The 21,225-nt window shown below is 41.5% G+C and overlaps 1 protein-coding gene across 3 annotated transcripts in view; it reads left to right on the top strand.

Annotated features, from left to right (window-relative positions):
* Nucleotides 1-21,225, top strand: part of LOC124720450 — a 99,272-nt gene that overhangs the window by 37,914 nt on the left and 40,133 nt on the right. For 2 of the 3 annotated variants that reach the window (XM_047245802.1, XM_047245800.1), the window contains one exon: nucleotides 2,560-3,037. In XM_047245802.1, the coding sequence (XP_047101758.1) occupies nucleotides 2,560-2,694 (135 nt within the window). In that variant the 3' untranslated portion in view covers nucleotides 2,695-3,037. Of the gene's footprint in view, nucleotides 1-2,559; nucleotides 3,038-21,225 lie in introns of those variants that run through there. The other variant, XM_047245801.1, reaches the window with a different exon arrangement.

Genomic DNA, 21,225 nt, shown 5'->3' with positions numbered 1-21,225 from the left:
CTTTTTCTGGCTTCTCTTGCCAGGAAGGGATCCTTGGGGACATTTCCTTCCCTGGGTTGCACAGATCTACAACTGGACACCAGCAACTGGCTGAAGGCGCCACAGGCTGTTGGTCACACTGCTTTACGATAATCATTTTTATCTGAAACTGATTCAGAGAAGCCCTTGGCATCATCAAAATCCTCTAAGGAGAGAAAAGACAAGAAGAGTAGTTCAAGGAGGAGGACCTTCCAGTGGACCCCCACACTGGCAGATCCCACCTGTTCAACTCCTGTGGCCAAGGCAAAGATTCCAGCAACCCCTGAGGCCCCAGTTTGCTCCACACAATGGAACTCGGAATGGAGTTTGCGCAGATGTTGTGGATACACAGTTTAGCAAACTTTTGCCTCTTGATACACCTTTGGAGGCTGTGGCTGTTTGGGTAAAGTGCATTTCAGCATAGTACTGTCTGCAGTGTTTACATCCCTTCTGATGATAAAGCATCTCATGACATATTGTTTGCATTGGTTTCCCAGCTCCCCCCCCCCCCCCCCCCCCCCAACTTTCCTAATTTTGGGCAGTTTCAATGAACATAACTCTTTGTAGCTTTTAACTATGATCACTGGCCATCGTAAGGACCTGCAGCTCAGGGTGGCCGTCGGTTCGAGGTGCTACAGTCTGGAACCGAGAAACTGCTACCGTCGCAGGTTTCTATCCTGCCTCAGGCATGGATGTGTGTGATGTCCTTAGGTTAGTTAGGTTTAAGTAGTTGTAAGTTCTATGGATTCATCAGTGTCCTAACCCTCTGCCCTGATAGAGCACCAGGGCCAGGTCACATTCACAAGCATCATATCCTTGCCATCTGTAACTGGATCTGGAGCGAGGACCAGTTCTCATTGCAACAATTAGAAAGCATCATTGTGCTGAAAGTGAGTAGGCACCTCTAGAGATGGGCAGTTATCGCCCAGTAAGTTTCACCAATGTTTTCTGTAAATTGCTTGAATGCGCAGAGAGCTGACAGTTGTGTGGCTCTTTGAGTCTTGGTCTTCTGGCTGCATCCCAGTGTGATTTTTGCCAAGGCTGTTCCATTACTGATAATATGGTTTGCCTGCAGTCTGCCAGCCAATCAGCTTTTGCCCAATGTCAGTGCATTGTAGCTGTCTTCTTTGACCTGCAAAAGCTGTGTGACACCAGGAGGTGACACCATATCTTTGCTGCCTTACACAAGTGGGGTCTGTGGGAGCCACTCCCAATTTTTATCTAGAATTTCCTGTCACAGTGTATGTACTGGGTTCTAGTTGGTGCTTCCCACAACACTCCACATATCCAAGAGAATGAAGTCCTGCAGGGCTCTGTACTGAGTGTCCCTGTCTTTCCACAAGCCATCAGTGGTCACCTCCAGCTGTGAGGTCATCAGTAGCAGAGGTCATGAGTATCACCCTCCTTGTATGCTGACTATTTCTGCCTCTTACTATTGCTCCTCTAGTGTGTGTGTCACTGAATGTAGACTGCAAGGTGGCATACGAAAGACGTGGTCATGGGCACTCGCCCATGGCTTTTCGTTTTCAGCTGCCAAGACCCATGTGATGGTTTTCTGTCAACATTGTATGGTTCATCCACAAACAGAACTTTATTTTGATGACAGACTTCTCAATGAGGCAGGAACTTACTGCTTTTTAGGACTGGTCTTTGAGTCTTAGTTGGCATGAAATCCCAATCTTTGGCAGTGTAAGTGTAAGTGCTTGCTGCACCTCAGTACACTTCGTCACCTGAGTAACACCAGCAGGGGTGCAGAGTGCACTGCCCTTCTGCAGCTTTACAAAGCCATGATACAACCCTGTCTTGGTGATGGGAGTCTGGTATGTGGTTTGGCATGATCCTCGGCCTTGTGGATACAGGATCTGATGCACCACTGTGGGGTTTGATTTGCAACAGGAGCGTTTTGAACTAGTCTTGTAGACAGATTACTCATGGAGGCTGGGGTTCATTCATTGTGGTGTCAGGAGATGATGCCTCAGTGGCTGACTTAGTTTTATGTTTAATTCTTGAGGAGGGCTTTTACCACTCTGTTTAAGGGAGGGCAACTTAACCTTATTGCCTCATTGAGGGGTGGGCAGAACACTCTGTTGCCTCCTCCATCTTTCTCTCCCTCTCCCTCCACCCTCTTCCCCTCACCCTACCCCCCCTCTCCCTCCCTCTTCCCCTCTCCCTACCCCCCTCTCCCTCCCTCCCTCCCTCCCTCCCTCCCTCCCTCCCTCCCTCCCTCCCTCTCTCTCTCTCTCTCTCTCTCTCTCTCTCTCTCTCTCTCTCTCTCTCTCACTTCCCTTCCTGCCCCCCACTCTCTGTCTCCCTCCACCCTCTCTCCCCCCTCCCTCTCTCTCCCCTCACCCCACACTCTCTCTCCCCTCACCCCACCGTCTCTCTCCCCTGATTTGGATGCATTCTGACACTCACTCTTCCCAATCGATAAGAATCTCTGCAAAGTTGGATGATAATCATAAGAAAGGAATATTGAGAGCTGTGTCATACACACAGAAGTTAGCAAGCAGTTATAATTCACAGATTGTTTTCTTCTTTCAGTCTGTTAAAAATCCATTGGGAATATCTTGGTCCACTGATTTTATCAAGGAGGATCCTGAATTTAATTTGGAAATGAATATAACTGGGAATATTGTAAGTATTTACATCTCTGATGTATTGCTTGTAGTCAAATAAGTCTTTTGGTAAGTGTGTAGAGTAAAAGTTGCATTGAAATGGAATTGTCACAGATTGTCAGTTTTCTGAAATTTTTTGCTGTTCGTAATTGTAGAATATTCTTCTACTCCTGCACTTGACTTTCATATCACCTCTTACGTTCTGACAGTTTTAAATAGAAGGGGACTAGTGGTTGGTATAATGCTGTTCTGTTGCCCTTGTTGATATCGACTATATTGTATAATTGTTGTCTGTGATGGTCCCGAAATTCACATTTAGATGAAGTGTAAGTTCCAATAGTGTAGGTCATTTGAGAAATATTCCTCCTTTCAATAACATCTGATAAATAAAATTCAAAAGAACATTGACTGGCCTTATACTTTCCCTAAAAATTTATTGGGTTTTGATAAAGAGATAAAATTTGTGTGTTGTAGATCAGCCCTGATACTTAGGCTGCAACCTGTAGATATTGTGGCAGCTTCTGTGGTACCTGTTGTATTACTTATAAAATTTTCATTCATAGAAAAACTCTGTGTATGTCTTATGTCTTTTGGTGAATGATTGTACATAGATGAAGCCATCTATGACCTCACCATTCAAGTCCTGGCAGATCTAAAGAAGAAAGATTAATTTTTTAAATACACTTAATGACCTTGCAAAGGGAAGAAGATGCTCACATTGATAAACATGTCACAGGAATGAAATTAGACAAAGATTGGGGAACGTTCAACACACAATTGCAGAAGGTTAGGTACTGGCTCACTCTCGATCTCATTGTTCATAAACAAACTTCCTGAAGTTATAAAGGATTTTTCAGGCACTGAAATGTTAGCTTCTTCAGACACTGGAATGTGTGGTGATTATACAAGCATACAGGTTGAGGATCCAAACTATAATGCTACGGACAGCTCAGAGAGTATGTAAAGGAGTGTAGCTGATTCACAGCTAACAGGCAAGACTTAAATGTCACAGGGACTCATGTTATGCCATTTTAAACAAATGAAAGGCATGCATTGGCATCACAAGTAGACAGGACAGTAAGTGAAACAGTAGTAGTGTCGTTCCACAAGAAGGGTTTTACAGAAATAAGAACGCCACACATAGTAGTCAGGGATGTGCAAATGAGGAGCTTGCCCACAACAGTGCCCTAGGACATAGCTGTAGTTGTCAAAGTGGCTGGATTGTAGTTGGTGAGCACTTACCATGAAAATACAAAAGGCCATACTGGCCTTTGTATGCAGCCCAAGAGATCACAAGCCGAGCAATATGTCTCCATGGCACCAGGGCCAGAGGTTCAGGGATAGTGTCCACTGCATGGAGTGCTGCTCCCAATGCAAGTGTGCAGAACAGTGTGTTGCTGGTTGTGTGGTCTGGAAGACCATGTCATGTGGTTGGCACTGAAATCACTGACGTGTACCCCACTTGTTACGTTGAAAATATGTAACTTAGATTAAAGAGTGGAAGACACATGAGAAATCTATGAATAGGATTTTTGACCATAACAGTTATCCTGAGTAGTACATGAAGTTGTGCAGTGAACATCTTAGCTCTCTGAGCTAGAGTGCCATGCAACCTTTGTGGTCTCGACAGCATAAAATGCGAGTGCTTAATAATGATGCAGAGAAATAGTGCTGATCATTTTGATACTGGCACATGGCCAGCGAGATTCTGTATTAATTGTGGAATTGGAAATTTTATTAGGTAATTGCATGAGAAGCCAGAGCAAGATAGCAAAGTAATACTTTGTTGGAGAAGCAATTCAGTGCCAGGCTGCTACATCTGTTACTGGTAGGTTCAAACAACACACAAGTATAACGGACATCTTTCAGGAACTCAAATGAGAATTCCCAGAGGGAAGGTGATGTTCCTTCTAGAAACACTATTGAGAACATTTAGAGAACTGCCATTTAAAGCTGACTGCTGAACGATTTTCTTGTTTCCAACATACATAGCTCATAAGGACTATGAAGATAAAATTTGAGAAGTCAGGACTGATAGAGAGGCACATATACAGTCTCTTTCCCTCGTATTTGCGAGTGGATTGGGAACGGAAATGACCAGCAGGGTTATGGGGTACCCTTCGCCATTAGTGCCATTAGGTGGGTAGTGGTGTATCCATGTATGTGGAGATAGAAGGTAAAATAAGTAGGTAACTAATGTAGTAGGATCAACAGTGATGTTGTTCATAGTAGTAAATGTACATATACATAGATACAAAATAATCTGTTCGCAGTTCCCATAATTAGCAGTGTGAGTAGATTAGCACTAGTCACAAACAGCTAGTTGTCACTATACTTCACAGAGGTAAATCCCTGTGGGAGCTTTTGCCTTTAAGATTTGCAGCCTGGCTCATCCCTCATCCATTCACACCCCATCTCTTGCCAAAGCAGAGATTACAGTGTTGAAAGCAAATTTAATTTAATGAAAAAAATTCTGAAACATTCAGTAATAGATGGAACCTGTAGAGACAAATTAAGATCTTCATATTTCAATGAAAGAAGTTATACCTGTATAAGCAATTCCTCAGGATGTTTCAAATCATCAGATATCACAAGGCTATAACTTTGACATAAATAAAGATACAGAATTGGGGTCAGATTTTTACTTCTATACATGCCTGCAAAGCCTTTATTTACAAAGGAACCATATGATTTTCTCATTGCTTACATTTTATGTGTGTGCACATACAACATTAAGGTGCTTTTCACAGCTGTGTTTAGGACCAGATTCATCATTTACTGCTCACAAATATCAATGTTCTTGTCAACACATTTAAGCATCCAGGTATTAGACCTAATCCATGCATATGCAAGCATGTCAGTTTAGTAAACTCACTGCTGTTTCCATGTAGCATCATAGTTCATCCAAAGTTGTTGGAAGAGGAGACACATAGGAGGAGCCTTTCACAAACTCCCACCAATAAAAAAGATACCATACTGTGAGATGAAGCAAATTTCAAGGTCAGTTCTGCAGCCCCTTTAGCTGATCAATCCCTCAGGCAGCTTACTGGTAAGAAGTGCTCTTTAGTGCAGGTTCCAATGCAGTGGTATACCATCCATATGAAAAATTATATTTCTGATAATTTTCCATCTCTTCTGTTTTTGGTCCATCTATGTGTTTTGTAATATTGTCAACTTTCTTCAGTTTGTTACAGAATTCCCCTCTCTTCAGATTCAGTTCAGTATTATCTCACTAAACTGTTCATCCCATTACTTAAGTTTAATATTAAATCATGATCGCTACCAACAAACGTCCTGTATCATATTGCACAGCACTTTACCTTATTAACGTTGCAGTTACCAGTTCAAGTCATCCCTTGAAGACTCATTTTATAAAATGGAAAAGCAATCAGAAATGACCTCCTCCTGGAAGAAGTAGATACTACTGGTTACACACTAAATGAAACATACTGCGGACAATTCCTAGGTGTCTGCTTGGGTTTCAATTGAAATGGAGTCCACAAATTGGTAAACTTGTCAAGTTGATCCCCTCAGCATTACTCACCTACAGGCAATTATGATGACATCTTTTGGAGCTTTCACTTGTTTTTGGAATTATCTTCTGGGAAAGCCAACTTGAAATAAAAAACAATTTATGTTATTTAACGTAAAAGCCAATAGGGAGTTCCATAGTGACATGTAGGTGCCAGTTTCCCTAGGTCAGTGGAGAGGTTAATGCAAGGTGTTCACATCACAATCCTGCTACAAGCTTGTATAGGATAAATACTAATTTGTTCATTGCTGCCATGCTCTATAAGATTATCCTATAGGATAGTACTGAGAGAAAGCATGCTAGGAAGCATTTCTGCAAGTTGACATTCTGGAGGAACATTCATTAATTGCAGGGCAGAGAGATATGAGCTTTTTGGTTAACTCATTCTCATGCTGGTGCCTCCTAATTTATTATTGATCTGAATGCCCAAGAACTTAACTCATGGATCCTCATCCAGTGTCTGTCATTGATATCTCCTTGTATCTGTAAGTCATTTGGATTTGTTTGGAATTGCCTGATGTGTGTTTTTGTAATTATAAATCTAAAAACAAAGATGATGTAACTTACCAAACGAAAGCGTTGGCATGTTGACACACACACACACACACACACACACACACACACACACACACACACACACACACACACACACACACGCGCGCGCACATATACAGACTGTTGCCCATTATCCTTCCCACCCCTCCCACAGTGGTATTCCGCCTTCCACTGAACCTACACAATATACTTGTCCATCCTTCCACAACTCCTGCTTCCAACCCCTTACCTCATGGCCCATATTCCTGTAATAGACCTAGATGCAAGAAGTGTTCCATATGTCCTCCGCCACCGCCACCTACTCTAGTCCAGTCACAAACATCACCTATCCCATCAAAGACAGGGCTACTTGTGAAACCCGTCATGTAACCTACAAGCTAAGCTGCAATCACTGCTGTATTCTATGTGGGCATGACAACCAACAAGCTGTCTGTCCACATGAATGGCCACTGACAAACTATGGCCAAGAAACAAGTGGACCACCCTGTTGGTGAGCAAGCTGCCAAACATAACATTCTTCACTTCAGTGACGGCTTCACAGCCTGTGCCATATGAATCCTTCCCACCAACACCAGCTTTTCTGAATTGCACAGCTGGGAACTTTCCCTGCAATACATCTACATTCCTGTAACCGTCCTGGCCTCAACCTTCATTAGTCACTGCTCTCACCCGTCCAGCCCTTTTCTTGTTCCCATTCCAGCACTACGCAGCTGTCATTCCACCATCACACCATGACTTGTACAGTTACAGAATGAAAAAGTCATCCCAGCATTGGGAGACTGCTGTAAATAGTGAAGGAGAACGTTTTGTTGATTATTTAAGTCTCTCTTATTTGTATCTGTTGTATATTAAAATTAGGGAAATATGCCACGAACCATATACAAACCAAATAATTGCTGGAAATGGGTACATATGCCTTACCTTTTTTTCATTTTATTGGTAAACGTGTTTCCTTTCATCTCTGTCTAACCAGTATATATAATGAAACTTCCTGGCAGGTTAAAACTGTGTGCCCGACCGAGACTCGAACTCGGGACCTTTGCCTTTCGCGGGCAAGTGCTCTACCAACTGAGCTACCGAAGCACGACTCACGCCCGGTCCTCACAGCTTTACTTCTGCCAGTATCTCGTCTCCTACCTTCCAAACTTTACAGAAGCTCTCCTGCGAACCTTGCAAAACTAGCACTCCGGAAAGTAAGGATATTGCAGAGACATGGCTTAGCCACAGCCTGGGGGATGTTTCCAGAATGAGATTTTCACTCTGCAGCGGAGTGTGCGCTGATATGAAACTTCCTGGCAGATTAAAACTTACTTTCAGGAGTGCTAATTCTGCAAGGTTCGCAGGAGAGCTTCTGTAAAGTTTGGAAGGTAGGAGACGAGATACTGGCAGAAGTAAAGCTGTGAGGACCGGGCATCAGTCATGCTTCGGTAGCTCAGTTGGTAGAGCACTTGCCCGCGAAAGGCAAAGGTCCCGAGTTCGAGTCTCGGTCGGGCACACAGTTTTAATCTGCCAGGAAGTTTCATTATCAGCGCACACTCCGCTACAGAGTGAAAACCTCATTCTGGAAACATCCCCCAGGCTGTGGCTAAGCCATGTCTCTGCAATATCTACTTTCAGGAGTGCTAGTTCTGCAAGGTTTGCAGGAGAGCTGTAAAGTTTGGAAGGTAGGAGACGAGATACTGGCAGAAGTAAAGCTGTGCGGACCGGGCGTGAGTCGTGCTTCGGTAGCTCAGTTGGTAGAGCACTTGCCCACGAAAGGCAAAGGTCCCGAGTTCGAGTCTCGGTCGGGCACACAGTTTTAATCTGCCGGGAAGTTTCATATCAGCGCACACTCCGCTGCAGAGTGAAAATCTCATTGTGGAAGTATATATAATGCTCAAAATAAAACTTGGTCTGTTAAGCCCAGTGTTTGAATACAGATGTTGCAAACACGGATTGGTATTGTACATACCGTTTACAACACAGTTAACTCAGTGGATGTGTGCTAAGTCTTCAGTGATGAATCATATTGTCTTTAGTTCTTGAATTTATAAAGAATTTAATATTTCCTCAAAATAATTCTGATCTGCACGTAAGGTTATGGCTGAGTAAATGTCAGAACATTCTTAATTTCTTGTCATAAAATGATGTGGCTCTGTTGAGAGGTTAATGTAATCTGTCCACTATTGATTTTCATAATATTTTAGGAGTAGTGTTTGGGTCAGCTGTGTTGTGACAGTTAACCAACATAAAATCTAATTACTCTTGTTCTGAGGTATCGGTTTAAATAATTTTAATGAACAACCCAAAGGGTGCATTGAAATATCATAAAAAAATAAGCATATATTCTAAAAGTAATTTCATATGAAGAAAATGCGCTGAAGGATTGGCAGACCATGTAAATTAGTTAATAAATTTGTTTACTTCATTGTAGAAATGACTGAACTACTAAATATCCACCAATTGATGTTGGAAATAATTTGATTTTGTTGTATGATCAGTAGGCCTGGTAGTTTCAGTGGATAGAGATACAATTATTTCTTAAAGGGAATACAACCATATACTTACTTATTACAGGTCAGTTGAATCAAAAGTACAATTCAGCTGAGGAAAGAGTGATTCCAAGTTCCCTCTTGGGCAATAACATGTATGAAAAGTGAGTTTCATTAATTTTTATAGTAACATTCCTTTTCTAATGATTGATAATATCTTCACACAGTTGGCTGTGTGGAATTAAATACAGCTTCTGAAAGAATTTTTTAAAATTATGTTTAAATCAGAAATTATTTGAATTGCACCCTTCTTTTAAAATCCAAAAACATAAAGAATGTGTTAAATTAGGCATGCAGTAATTGAATCTAAAACTTTAAATCTTGAGGATAAAAGTGAAAAACTAATTGCATTTGGGACACACGGCTTGCACAAATAGCGTAATTCATAATGCAATTTTTAATACTCTAAAAAACTAAAACTATACATAAATCATACGATTTAAATACGTAAGTCTTTCAGTTTTTCATTATATTACATTTTCTTCTTAAAAGATTCATCTTGCAACACAGTTGTAGGTCCCAATTTTAAAGACATAAATAATATCTGTTGCTTTTTAAATAGTCATTGGTTAATTTATTAATGTTCAAATTTGTTCAGTTCTAACGAAAAGTACTGTCACTTTTGTATTGTGTGAATAAATTGTAGCCTTTGGAATGGGTTTATACCTCCCTCAATTAAAGTTTCTACAGTGACAAACAATCCAGGATTTATCAGATCAACATGCACATCCTTGACAGCATCTGTTGCAATTGTGTCTTCATCTCCAGCATTTGATCCCTGCAAAAATCATTTTCCAACTCTGAACACCAAGCACATCTTTGATGGGTTGCATCCATAGTTACAAGATGATGATTGGTTTTTTCAAGCTTCATGGTTAGAGTGACAACAATATTATGATAGCTTACGGCTAAAAATAATAATAGTTTTGAATATGAGCAAAAGTGTTTGAGCTGAATGTGAGTTACACTCTCTCTGTTGTCCAGAAACTATCTTCCAGTACCATTAAACAAGGTTTTTGCTTCAATTTAAGTTTGTACACACTTATAAAAAATCTGTAGCTCAGTCAGCATATCATTTTCTGTGTTTCATCTGGTTCCACACTTCGTTCCTCATTGTACCACCAATAGCATCCATGACAACTTTACCATGTCATGCAGCAAAGAATAACAGTCCTTTTCCACTTTTAATACTCTTGAACACAAACTGGATAATGTGTACTTGTTTTCAAATAGAGAAGTACAGCCATCTCAATGAATTTTCAATTATGGGAGATCTTATTTACAGCAGGTATTATGTATATGACAACACAGCAACAGAGACTCTTTCATGTGTTAGACGTCATTAGTGATGATGTTTCTGCAACATCCAGGTGCAACCTGTGAAGCCTGTACTTATTCATCTTATGAATGAGCACTTAGACTTTTTTCTTCGTTAATCATAGACACACTATCTACAGAGTCAGTCTGCAGATCTCCAGATTTGAGAAATCTATTTTGCACATATCCTCAATTCAGCAGATTGTGAGTTTTTAATGAAACTGAAATATTTAATGTAAAATTTGCTTATCAATTTCTGGCACTACATCAGTGATGGTACCATTAACTTCTGCATATTTTGTTGCCTGTCAACATCAATCCATTATGCCATTTTATTTCTTTGTCAGTCAACTTTATTATGCAATGTGGATGATGTTTAGGAGCTATAGCTTTTACACTTTATACATGAGTTCGTAGTACACATGAATTAACAATAGACTACATGTTCCAGTAACTCCTTACCTCATAAAAAATGCTCTTTCCAGTGTCATTTTTCATTGCATTCACCAGATAATCAGAGTTAGCATGATACCTTCATACATACATTGAGGTGTATTCAGAAGCAATAAAATGTGTAATGAATGAAAGTATTTTTTATTTGCCCCATTTCTGTGTCTGCCTAGAATTGCTCATAAGCTCCCTGAGCTGAAAGTACCATGTAATGTTTTTACAAAACCCTGTGCATCTTTGTCTTCGGATCTTTAAATAATTTAGTATCCCATCTGTCAGGTGCTTGACAGGTTGTTATCCCTGTTGTAAAAAAATTAAACTTTCCTTCTCTTTTTCTGAAACCTTGTTATCCAGTTTGAGTTGTTAATGTGTGCTTAAACATTATGGAAATTGTTCCACTGGAACAATTAATTTGTTTGTTACTGCATATTTCTGAGTTGGACTGTCTGGATGTAGCTATCTTTTCACTGCTTTTCCTAAAGTTTATGGTGATTAGTATGAACCTAAATAGGATTCTGATGATTATACTATGGTGACATGAGTGGTTGTGCATTTACTTTCTTCATACATACTATTCACAGCTCTTTCTTCCTCTCTCTTTTCCTTTATTTTAAGTCTAGACATTTGCTAAGTTGCTCTCTTTCCTTTCTTCTGAAGTCTTGTGATATTTTCTTGGCATTTTCCCTGCATTGAACCAATTGTAATTGATTTGCATGTAGTTTTGGAATATATATATATATATATATATATATAAAAAGATGATGAAACTTACCAAACAAAAGCGCTGGCAGGTCGATAGACACACAAACAAACACAAACATACACACAAAATTCTAGCTTTTGCAACCAATGGTTGCCTCGTCAGGAAAGAGGGAGGAGAAGGAATGTGGAATGTTTCCCTCTATTATATATATATATATATATATATATATATATATATATATATATATATACAAAGATGAGGTGACTTACCGAACAAAAACGCTGGCAGGTCGATAGACACACAAACAAACACAAACATACACACAAAATTCAAGCTTTCGCAACAAATTGTTGCCTCATCAGGAAAGAGGGAAGGAGAGGGGAAGACGAAAGGAAGTGGGTTTTAAAGGAGAGGGTAAGGAGTCATTCCAATCCCGGGAGCGGAAAGACTTACCTTAGGGGGAAAAAAGGACAGGTATACACTCGCACACACGCACATATCCATCCACACATACAGACACAAGCAGACATATTTAAAGACCAATATGTCTGCTTGTGTCTGTATGTGTGGATGGATATGTGCGTGTGTGCGAGTGTATACCTGTCCTTTTTTCCCCCTAAGGTAAGTCTTTCCGCTCCCGGGATTGGAATGACTCCTTACCCTCTCCTTTAAAACCCACTTCCTTTCGTCTTCCCCTCTCCTTCCCTCTTTCCTGATGAGGCAACAATTTGTTGCGAAAGCTTGAATTTTGTGTGTATGTTTGTGTTTGTTTGTGTGTCTATCGACCTGCCAGCGTTTTTGTTCGGTAAGTCACCTCATCTTTGTATTTATATATAATTTTTTCCCACGTGGAATGTTTCCTTCCATTATATATATATATATATATATATATATATATATATATCAAATTTACTATCCATTATTTTTAACAGAAAGCTAGTATTAATAATGTGTAACAATACACCAGTCTTCATATACAAATGTATTACTCTGTAAATTATTCATCTACAAAATTATTACCCCATAAATTCTTTGCTTTACAGCACATTTTTTTAAAAAAATTATTTGGGTTGAAGTTAATTAACAAAAAATGTTAACTTTCTTCCTTACCTACCTTCTGGCATATTTTTTTTTTTTACCAATTATGGTTGATACACTTCATTGACCTTCTTTTTATGAAGACTCTGTCCCTCGAATTGACCAAACTATGCTACCCATTACACCAGATTTACTGGCGGCAAGTATTTCTGGCCTTATTTCACCTCTTGAGTGTTGTTCTAACAATTGGTTACCTTAACCCTTTCACTGAATCGTAAATTTCCATAGGGCCCCTTGCCCTGCACCTTGACTCAAACACCATGGTAGTAATTTCATTACTATGCTTCTTGCCCAATTTTTTCTGTCTATTTCCCACTTAAAAGCGAAGATAAGTCGATTATTCTTCATACTATATCACTGTGCATTCTACTTCATTCTTCTGCTTTTATGCTTGGGTTATCGAACTCAGTGGAACCTGAACTATGGCTGGGTCTGTACTCAGTAGTTTTTATTGTCTTTTATGTGCCAGAACAACACAAGGCTCAGCAGAACAAGTGCCACTGCAGTGGTTGGTATGACAGTGGTCAGTGTTGTCTCATTCTGGTGCTGATTTTCACAATATGAATTTACATGCTGCAATAACGTTTCCAGGAAGATTGGTCCCTCCTGCTGGTTCAGAAGCGTGTTTATAGACTACACTAGTTTTGGTCCCAGAGTTTGATTTAAGCTGGTTAGATTTGCGGCAGGTGGCACTTCCATGGGGTCTTCTGGCCAGTACAAATGTGGCTGTGAAAGGCTCAAGTGAGTTATACCTGCAATCATGGTGGACAAGCAGAAAATAGGTCCCATTACGTTGCATGCTGTTCCATTTAATAAGAAAGCATTCACCTTTCATTCTACCCTCATTGCTGATCTACCCCTCTACTTGTAAAAACTAGCTGCTACTACCATCTTGTCAAAGCTAGGGTACAGCCCATGTGCCTTGACCTGCTGAAAGTACAATTCTGGCTGGACCACTTTTTAATTGCATTCTCTTTCCTCCTTTGTCCCATTAGCAATTTCACTGCACAGGAATCCTGCCCCACTGATATTACCATACACGGACAGACTATGATTTTCTCTCGGTGACATTTTTGTAAATTTGCCTCCTCCACTGCTACATATCTACCTTTGTCCTTTGTAGTTAATAACAGTTGCTGAGTTTTTACTCTTACAAATTTCTTCAGTATTCCCCATGTGACGAGTTATGCACGAATTACGTAGCACTCGTGATGTGCTTGTTTCCCTGCTACTGTTACAGAAATGAAAATCTAAACTTTTCTTCCATCAGTTCTCATTGATGCTGTGGCTACTCCAAATTAAAGGGCAAGTCTTTGTGCTCAGGTTCTGAAACTAATCTCAACTTCGGTGGTAGTTCCTTCTGTACTTTCCTTAGGCCATTTAAATACTGCTCTTCTTGCAAAAAATTTACCCCTAGCTGGAACACTTATCTTCTACAGACTGCAACCATTTTAATAACTACTTCCCTCTAAGACTTCTACTTGGGTTTGTAGTTCCCTGATAATCGGAGTAATATGTAATACTGCTGCTTTTGTACTTCAGCTTTCTGCATTTCCATGCTGCCAGTCAGTTTTATGCATGAGTTCAAAATCAAATTTGCATAGTCATGCTGTCCATCCTGTCAGCCTATTGGGAAGGATTCATTAACCTCAGCAACCATTTTAATGCTACATGATCTATTATTACTCTAAATGTTTCACCATACAGGTAAATTTGATATATGTGAGTCCATAAATAAGGTTAACATCTCATTCACCATTGCAGAATAATTTCATTCTGCAGAATTCAGCTGCCTTGAGTGTAAGCTACTGGATGGTCTGCACATTGCACCTCTTTTGATAACACAGCCTGGTGCATGGTTTTATGCATCACATAATAAAACAAGTTCTGTATTAAAATCTGGAAGTGCCACAATTGGACTCAATGTTTAAGCTTCTTTTAACTCCTCAAAAGCATGCTGACACTGTTCTGACCACACAAACTTAGTACCCTTCTTTTAACAATTGTGTAACCTACTGGCAATATCCGCATATCCTCTTATCAACCAGTGCTAATAGTTCACAAATGCAGAATGATTGCAACTATTTGACAGATTATGGTACAGGAAATTCACATACACTCTAATTAACCTTAAGTCTGTCTCAACTCCATCTTGTGATATGTCCTAGGTATGCTATCTATTCCATCACAAAATAGCACTTTTTTGTACTCACTGTTAACTTCACTGCTTTGAACCTTAAGAATACGTCCCTTGATCACTGCATATACAGTTTGCTATCACTTCCATAGACGATTATGTCATCAGGATACATAGCATTTCCATAGTTTCAAACTTCTGAGTATTGTGTTACCTATGTAATTATCACACTTGTTTGCAGCTTTCCATGTTTCCTTGTATGAATTCAGCTTATTGAGTTCTGTGACAGAAACTTCTGGCTCACTATCTGAGAAGCTAGTGCTTTGATGCTCATTGCTATAGCCATAATTTTCATGGTTGCCAGCAGTTGAGAAACGGTAATTCTCACTCATTCGCAAATGTTTTTTCAAACTAACATTACTGTGAAATACCTCACCACACCACTTACAAACATATAAAGGTGGTAGCGTACCATCAATGTGAATAAACACATGCTTTATGAATCTGTATTTTGAAGGAAAGCTCTGTTGGCAGAAATTACAGCTATATACATGTAATTCCTTTTCCCACGTACTAAAGTTATACCGCATGGCAACTGAGCAGTTCTTATCAACAGTCATATCTTCTGTATTGGTACCAAACTCGTGTGTTGACTTCTCCATGTCTATCAACAACTCATCCTGGACCAGTCTATGGTGACAAGTTTCTTCACATGATATGCCACTGCTCCCACCAGTACACTGAGTCAATCTGAAGAGTAAGGAGGCGGATGTTAAATACTGATATACAAACAACAAAGAAACAATATTTAGGTGTCCATAAATCCAGTACTATAAGAGAGAATTCATAAAAGTGCAGAAATTGTTAGAGATTTAAAATTGTAATATTCCACCAGAAGTAAGGAACTGATGAGGTAAAAATAATGATTAATCTGAGTCACTGCCAATTTGATCTGAAATTTTTAGATGAGAATTAAAATAATTCACTTTCAAGTGTTACAGTCTTTTTAAAATACAGTGCTACAAATTAATAGTCTACACCGATTTATTAATTGTATAAAAAAAAATTTCGGTTACATGTTTTAATTAAGAGAAATAATTTTTAAATGTTCCTCTTCTATTATCGTAGCTCTGGAAATGGCTTTCCTTTGTCTGGCAAATACTTTCACCTTTGAAAATTTATTTCACCTAGCAAACAGTTTTTTTTTTTTTTTTTTTTTTTTTTGTTTGATTCCCAATGAGTCAAGAACTACTGCAAGCATAATTATTTTGGTTAGGTATCTTGTATGGATGTTTATCAGGTGGATAATGACTGTTCATGAACAATAATCAATGTCACATCAATCTATGGAAAAAATGCATACTGATGAATGAATGTGAATGACAAACTTGCAGATGGTTTTAATCTAAGACTATGTTTTTGGCACTGCAACTTATATGAAGCCTTGCACAAATGGAAATGCTGTCTAAAATGATTGAAATGGTTGTAAATTTTCCAGTATATTTGCAGTGAGCCTTTTTGAAAATTTTTACATTTGGTCACCCGACACTGCAGAACACAAATAACTTAAGGACACACACATTAAACACTGCAGTCTGAGACTACATATCGAGTAGCAGTGACAATAGCTAATGCATGAGCTACCCGTGTAGTATCTGGGTCCCATAACTCCACCTGCAGTTAAACCCTTTCCCACAGAACAGAACTGTGATGCCTTTCAGGTCCCCATGTGATCATGTTGCACATGAAAGATCACAAACTACTGGAGGCATGCATGCTCCAGCGTTTTCTTTTGTTCTGACTGTAACTTCTAACTTTTTTGCATTGTGTTTGGTATATAGTTCTGTTTGGCATGGTATCTGCTAAATTTCGAATGATTTTAAACTCTTAATTGGGATCACACGGGTTTTTTAACGTAACCAGTAGCGTTGTGTGTCAGATTCTAGAAGTTCACAACTGAATCACTAAACATTGTAACTTTTTAAAACTCAGTTACATGTATTTTCATACATATGGAAGTGAAGTAACAGAATATAAATAATGAAGAAAGAAATCAAAAAGTATGCAATTGAGGTTTCAAACAAATAGTTTTATTTCTACTACTTTAAGAAATAGAAAGGTAACAATTTAAATTTTAGACTATGCCAGTCAACCATAAACAAACCAGAATAAAAACCAGAATTTCTGGAAAACGTCAACAATACATAAATTTTGATGATAATTATTTATCAATTGTTTAAGAGACCTCCACGTAAGCATTGTGTAGGTACTGAGTACTTGTGTCGTATCCTTAATCTTTACTGCACAACATTTTTTGTGGCATGTACATTCATAGACTCTTATTGCAGTCATGATGGAAGTGCACATGTATTTTAATAACACAAGTACTACAGCCTGAACAGCAACACTGCTGATGGTTTGCAACACTGCTGATGGTTTACACATTTGCTAAAACGTTTGGCACTATAGCTGTTACCTCTACTTTATTCCTTCCTTTGTTCTCTCAATTCTCAAACCAAAGAGTTGTCATTATGAACAAAAACAGTTTCTTACATTCTATCTAGATACTCCAGTACCCCTGTATCATACAACTAGTGCGGTCGGGGGATTAATGGGACTTCATCACTTTTACTTGGTCTTTCGGCTGAGGATGGTTGCGAAGTGCCATTGCATATATACACTAGTTTTGCGATGGGCTCGCCACTCCCAAAGACTACCGCCACTCCCCCCTACAGGACAGGATTAGTGTGCCCTAACTGCCTACATCCGGTGTAATCCATGGGAAAGTGTGAATGTCTGAAAATGGTTGCAAGCCGTGTAATTGAGACAGAATGTGGAGACCAGCCTGGTATTCACCCAGTGGGATGTGGAAAACCGTCTAAAAACCACATCCAGGCTGGCCAGTACACTGGACCTTCATCATTAATCCACCAGATGGATTTGATCCAGGGATGGCGTGCATGCCTGAATCTAGGAAGCTGCGCGTTAGCGCTCTCGGCTACCCTGGTGGGTCGTTTCTTACATTACCATGAAAATATTACAATTGGTTCCACCTAGTAAGGAAATATTGTCAATGCATTTGATGCCAGGGTTGGAGACTGCTGTGAATACAAGCAAGCCTATTAAAGCTTTTACTCAGAAAAATTAATATCATGCAAAGAGGGTATGTTCTTTTGAATATTTTTATATTATCAAGATTTTGTTTCATCACTGTTGAATCTCATCTAAAATACCTTGAGTGAAAACAAAACTTTGTTTCTTGTACAATGTCTCGATTTCTACTCATCACATCACAACTAAGTTACAGGGCAGGAATCTGCAAAGCAATGTTCTATTGTGTAGCACAAACATTGCTTGGATTGTGCATTTCTCCATTTGAAAGAGTTTCCCCTACCATAAAAGCAGGAATCATGGTGATATGACTGTATCCTCTGTTGTCGTTATTTCCTCCTCCTCCTCCACCACCACCACCACGGCCCTCTTCTGAAATTGTCTCTTCTGAAATTGTATCACCAATTTCCATCATGTAATGTTGATGAATATTACTGTCAACCAGAATTTCATATACCATTTATCTAAATATATATTAAAGTACAGTTGTCCTACTTACAGAACTCATGCATGATTGGTTTGTGGGGGCTCAACTGCATGGCCATCAGTCCCAATTATTGCAGTCTTTTTTTACACAGTCCAATGTAGCCACTGTCACGAATGATGATGATGATCAAATGACGACAGTGAAAACACCCAGTCATAACAACACAGCCAATAATCAGACCCAGGATGCCATATTCCAGAAGCAGCAATGCTAGCCAGTAGACCACAAACTGTGGACAGAACTCATGGAGAATAATAAGTCTGTTATGGCTGGTTTGAATGGTTAGAGATATGCGACACACACTGCATACTGTAAAAGACACTGACAGAAGACACCATAATTATTACACTGTAACAACAAGAATAAACACAAGCTGCTGATAAAAACCCCTGCTGAGCAGTATTTGTTGAACGAGTGTGGTATCTCTGTTGGATGTCATAATAACTTTATTATGAATTTATTGAGTGTAAAACTGTCTGAAAAGCAACCAGTTTTCATAACAAGAAGTCGACCCAAGGCGTTTTAAGTGATTATAATTACACTGACAGTGCTCCAGATGCTGCTGTGTGAGCTCTATACTTTCCAGGATACTGTGGCAGTTTAGGGTGTTCATTAACAGTTGTCCTCATCGAGTACACTGAAAAATAATTTTTCACTTTCCGCCAAAAGGTGAAAATATGGCGCTATAAGCAGTGAGAATGAGACATCAGTGCAGGAAAAGAAGAGAAACGATCAGACCAATGATACTGGTGGTTCTGGTATGGTTATTAGGATATGATGAGAAATTACATCTTCAAAATGGTCTACCTGTGCAACATGCTGTATCAATGACATGACATGTCATGGTTGCCTACAGCATATTCAGAGTGAGGGCCAGAGAGGGCGGGGGCCAGAGAGGGCGGGGGAGAGAGAGGGCGGGGGCGAGAGAGGGCGGGAGTCAGAGGGGAGGAGGGGGACAAGGATGACGGGGAGGGGGGAGAGGACAAGGACGACGGGGAGGGGGGAGAGGACGAGAGCGACGGGGAGGGGGGAGAGGACGAGAGCGACGGGGAGGGGGGGAGAGGTCGAGAGCGACGGGGAGGGGGGGAGAGGGCGAGAGCGACGGGGAGGGGGGGAGAGGGAGAGAACGACGGGGAGGGGGGGAGAGGGAGAGAACGACGGGGAGGGGGGGAGAGGGCGAGAACGACGGGGAGGGGGGGAGAGGGCGAGAACGACGGGGAGGGGGGGGAGAGGGCGAGAACGACGGGGAGGGGGGGTAGAGGGCGAGAACGACGGGGAGGGGGGGTAGAGGGCGAGAACGAAGGGGAGGGGGGCAGAGGGCGAGAACGACGGGGAGGGGGGCAGAGGGCGAGAACGACGGGGAGGGGGGCAGAGGGCGAGAACGACGGGGAGGGGGGCAGAGGGCGAGAACGACGGGGAGGGGGGCAGAGGGCGAGAACGACGGGGAGGGGGGCAGAGGGCGAGAACGACGGGGAGGGGGGCAGAGGGCGAGAACGACGGGGAGGGGGGAGAGGGCGGGAACGACGGGGAGGGGGGGAGAGGGCGGGAACGACGGGGAGGGGGGGAGAGGGCGGGAACGACGGGGAAGGGGGGGGTAGAGGACGAGAACGACGGGGAAGGGGGGGGGGAAGAGGGCGAGAACGACGGGGAAGGGGGGGGGAAGAGGGCGAGAACGACGGGGAAGGGGGGGGGGAAGAGGGCGAGAACGACGGGGAAGGGGGGGGGGAAGAGGGCGCGAACGACGGGGAAGGGGGGGGAAGAGGGCGAGAACGACGGGGAGGGGGGGAAGAGGGCGAGAACGACGGGGAGGGGGGGAAGAGGGCGAGAACGACGGGGTGGGGGGGGGAAGAGGGCGAGAACGACGGGGTGGGTGGGGGGAGAGGGCGAGAACGACGGGGAGGGGGGGAGAGGGCGAGAACGACGGGGAGGGGGGGAGAGGGCGAGAACGACGGGGAGGGGGGGAGAGGGCGAGAAGGACGGTGAGGGGGGGGAGAGGACGAGAACGACGGGGAGGGGCGGAGAGGACGAGAACGACGGGGAGGGGGGGAGAGGACGGGAGGGACGGGGGGGAGAGGACGGGAGGGACGGGGGGGGAGAGGACGGGAGTTAGAGATGACAGGAAAGCAGCTACGGCTTGAGGTCCACAGGACAAATGGGGACGGGAGGGGGGAAGGAAGTAATGAGGACTCTCCTGCCTATGCTTTGACTAATTGTATGTGTAGCAGCTCCTATTCCAAGTGCAGTTCAGATGCATGTCATATTTCACTGATATGAGCCTCTGACACCTCCACTCCCATGGCCAGTGCTCCATCAACTCTCATGAAGCACACACTGCCCCGTGCATCTCACATCTCTGAGCCCATTACGTCATATCATGATACTACAACTAACATCTATGAAGTGCCGCATATGTTAAATTGTTTAAAATACCTGTCCATCCAAGAAACGTTTGAGAACTGATCTACCTGTAACTTTCATATGTTTTGTTACTATGTAAAATGGCGATGATGCCTGATCTTTATGTACATGATTACTCTGCCATTCATAATTATGGGCCTGGCAGAGGGTCATCCAACCATCATTTGTAATTTACTTCTCTACCATTCCACTCTCACTCCATGCAGGGAAAACGAGCACTTACACCTTTCCATGTGGGTGCTGATTTCTCATA

Source organism: Schistocerca piceifrons, chromosome 11 (assembly GCF_021461385.2).
Source record: "Schistocerca piceifrons isolate TAMUIC-IGC-003096 chromosome 11, iqSchPice1.1, whole genome shotgun sequence".
Taxonomy (NCBI): domain Eukaryota; kingdom Metazoa; phylum Arthropoda; class Insecta; order Orthoptera; family Acrididae; genus Schistocerca; species Schistocerca piceifrons.
This window is presented reverse-complemented; position numbering and strand designations above follow the sequence as displayed.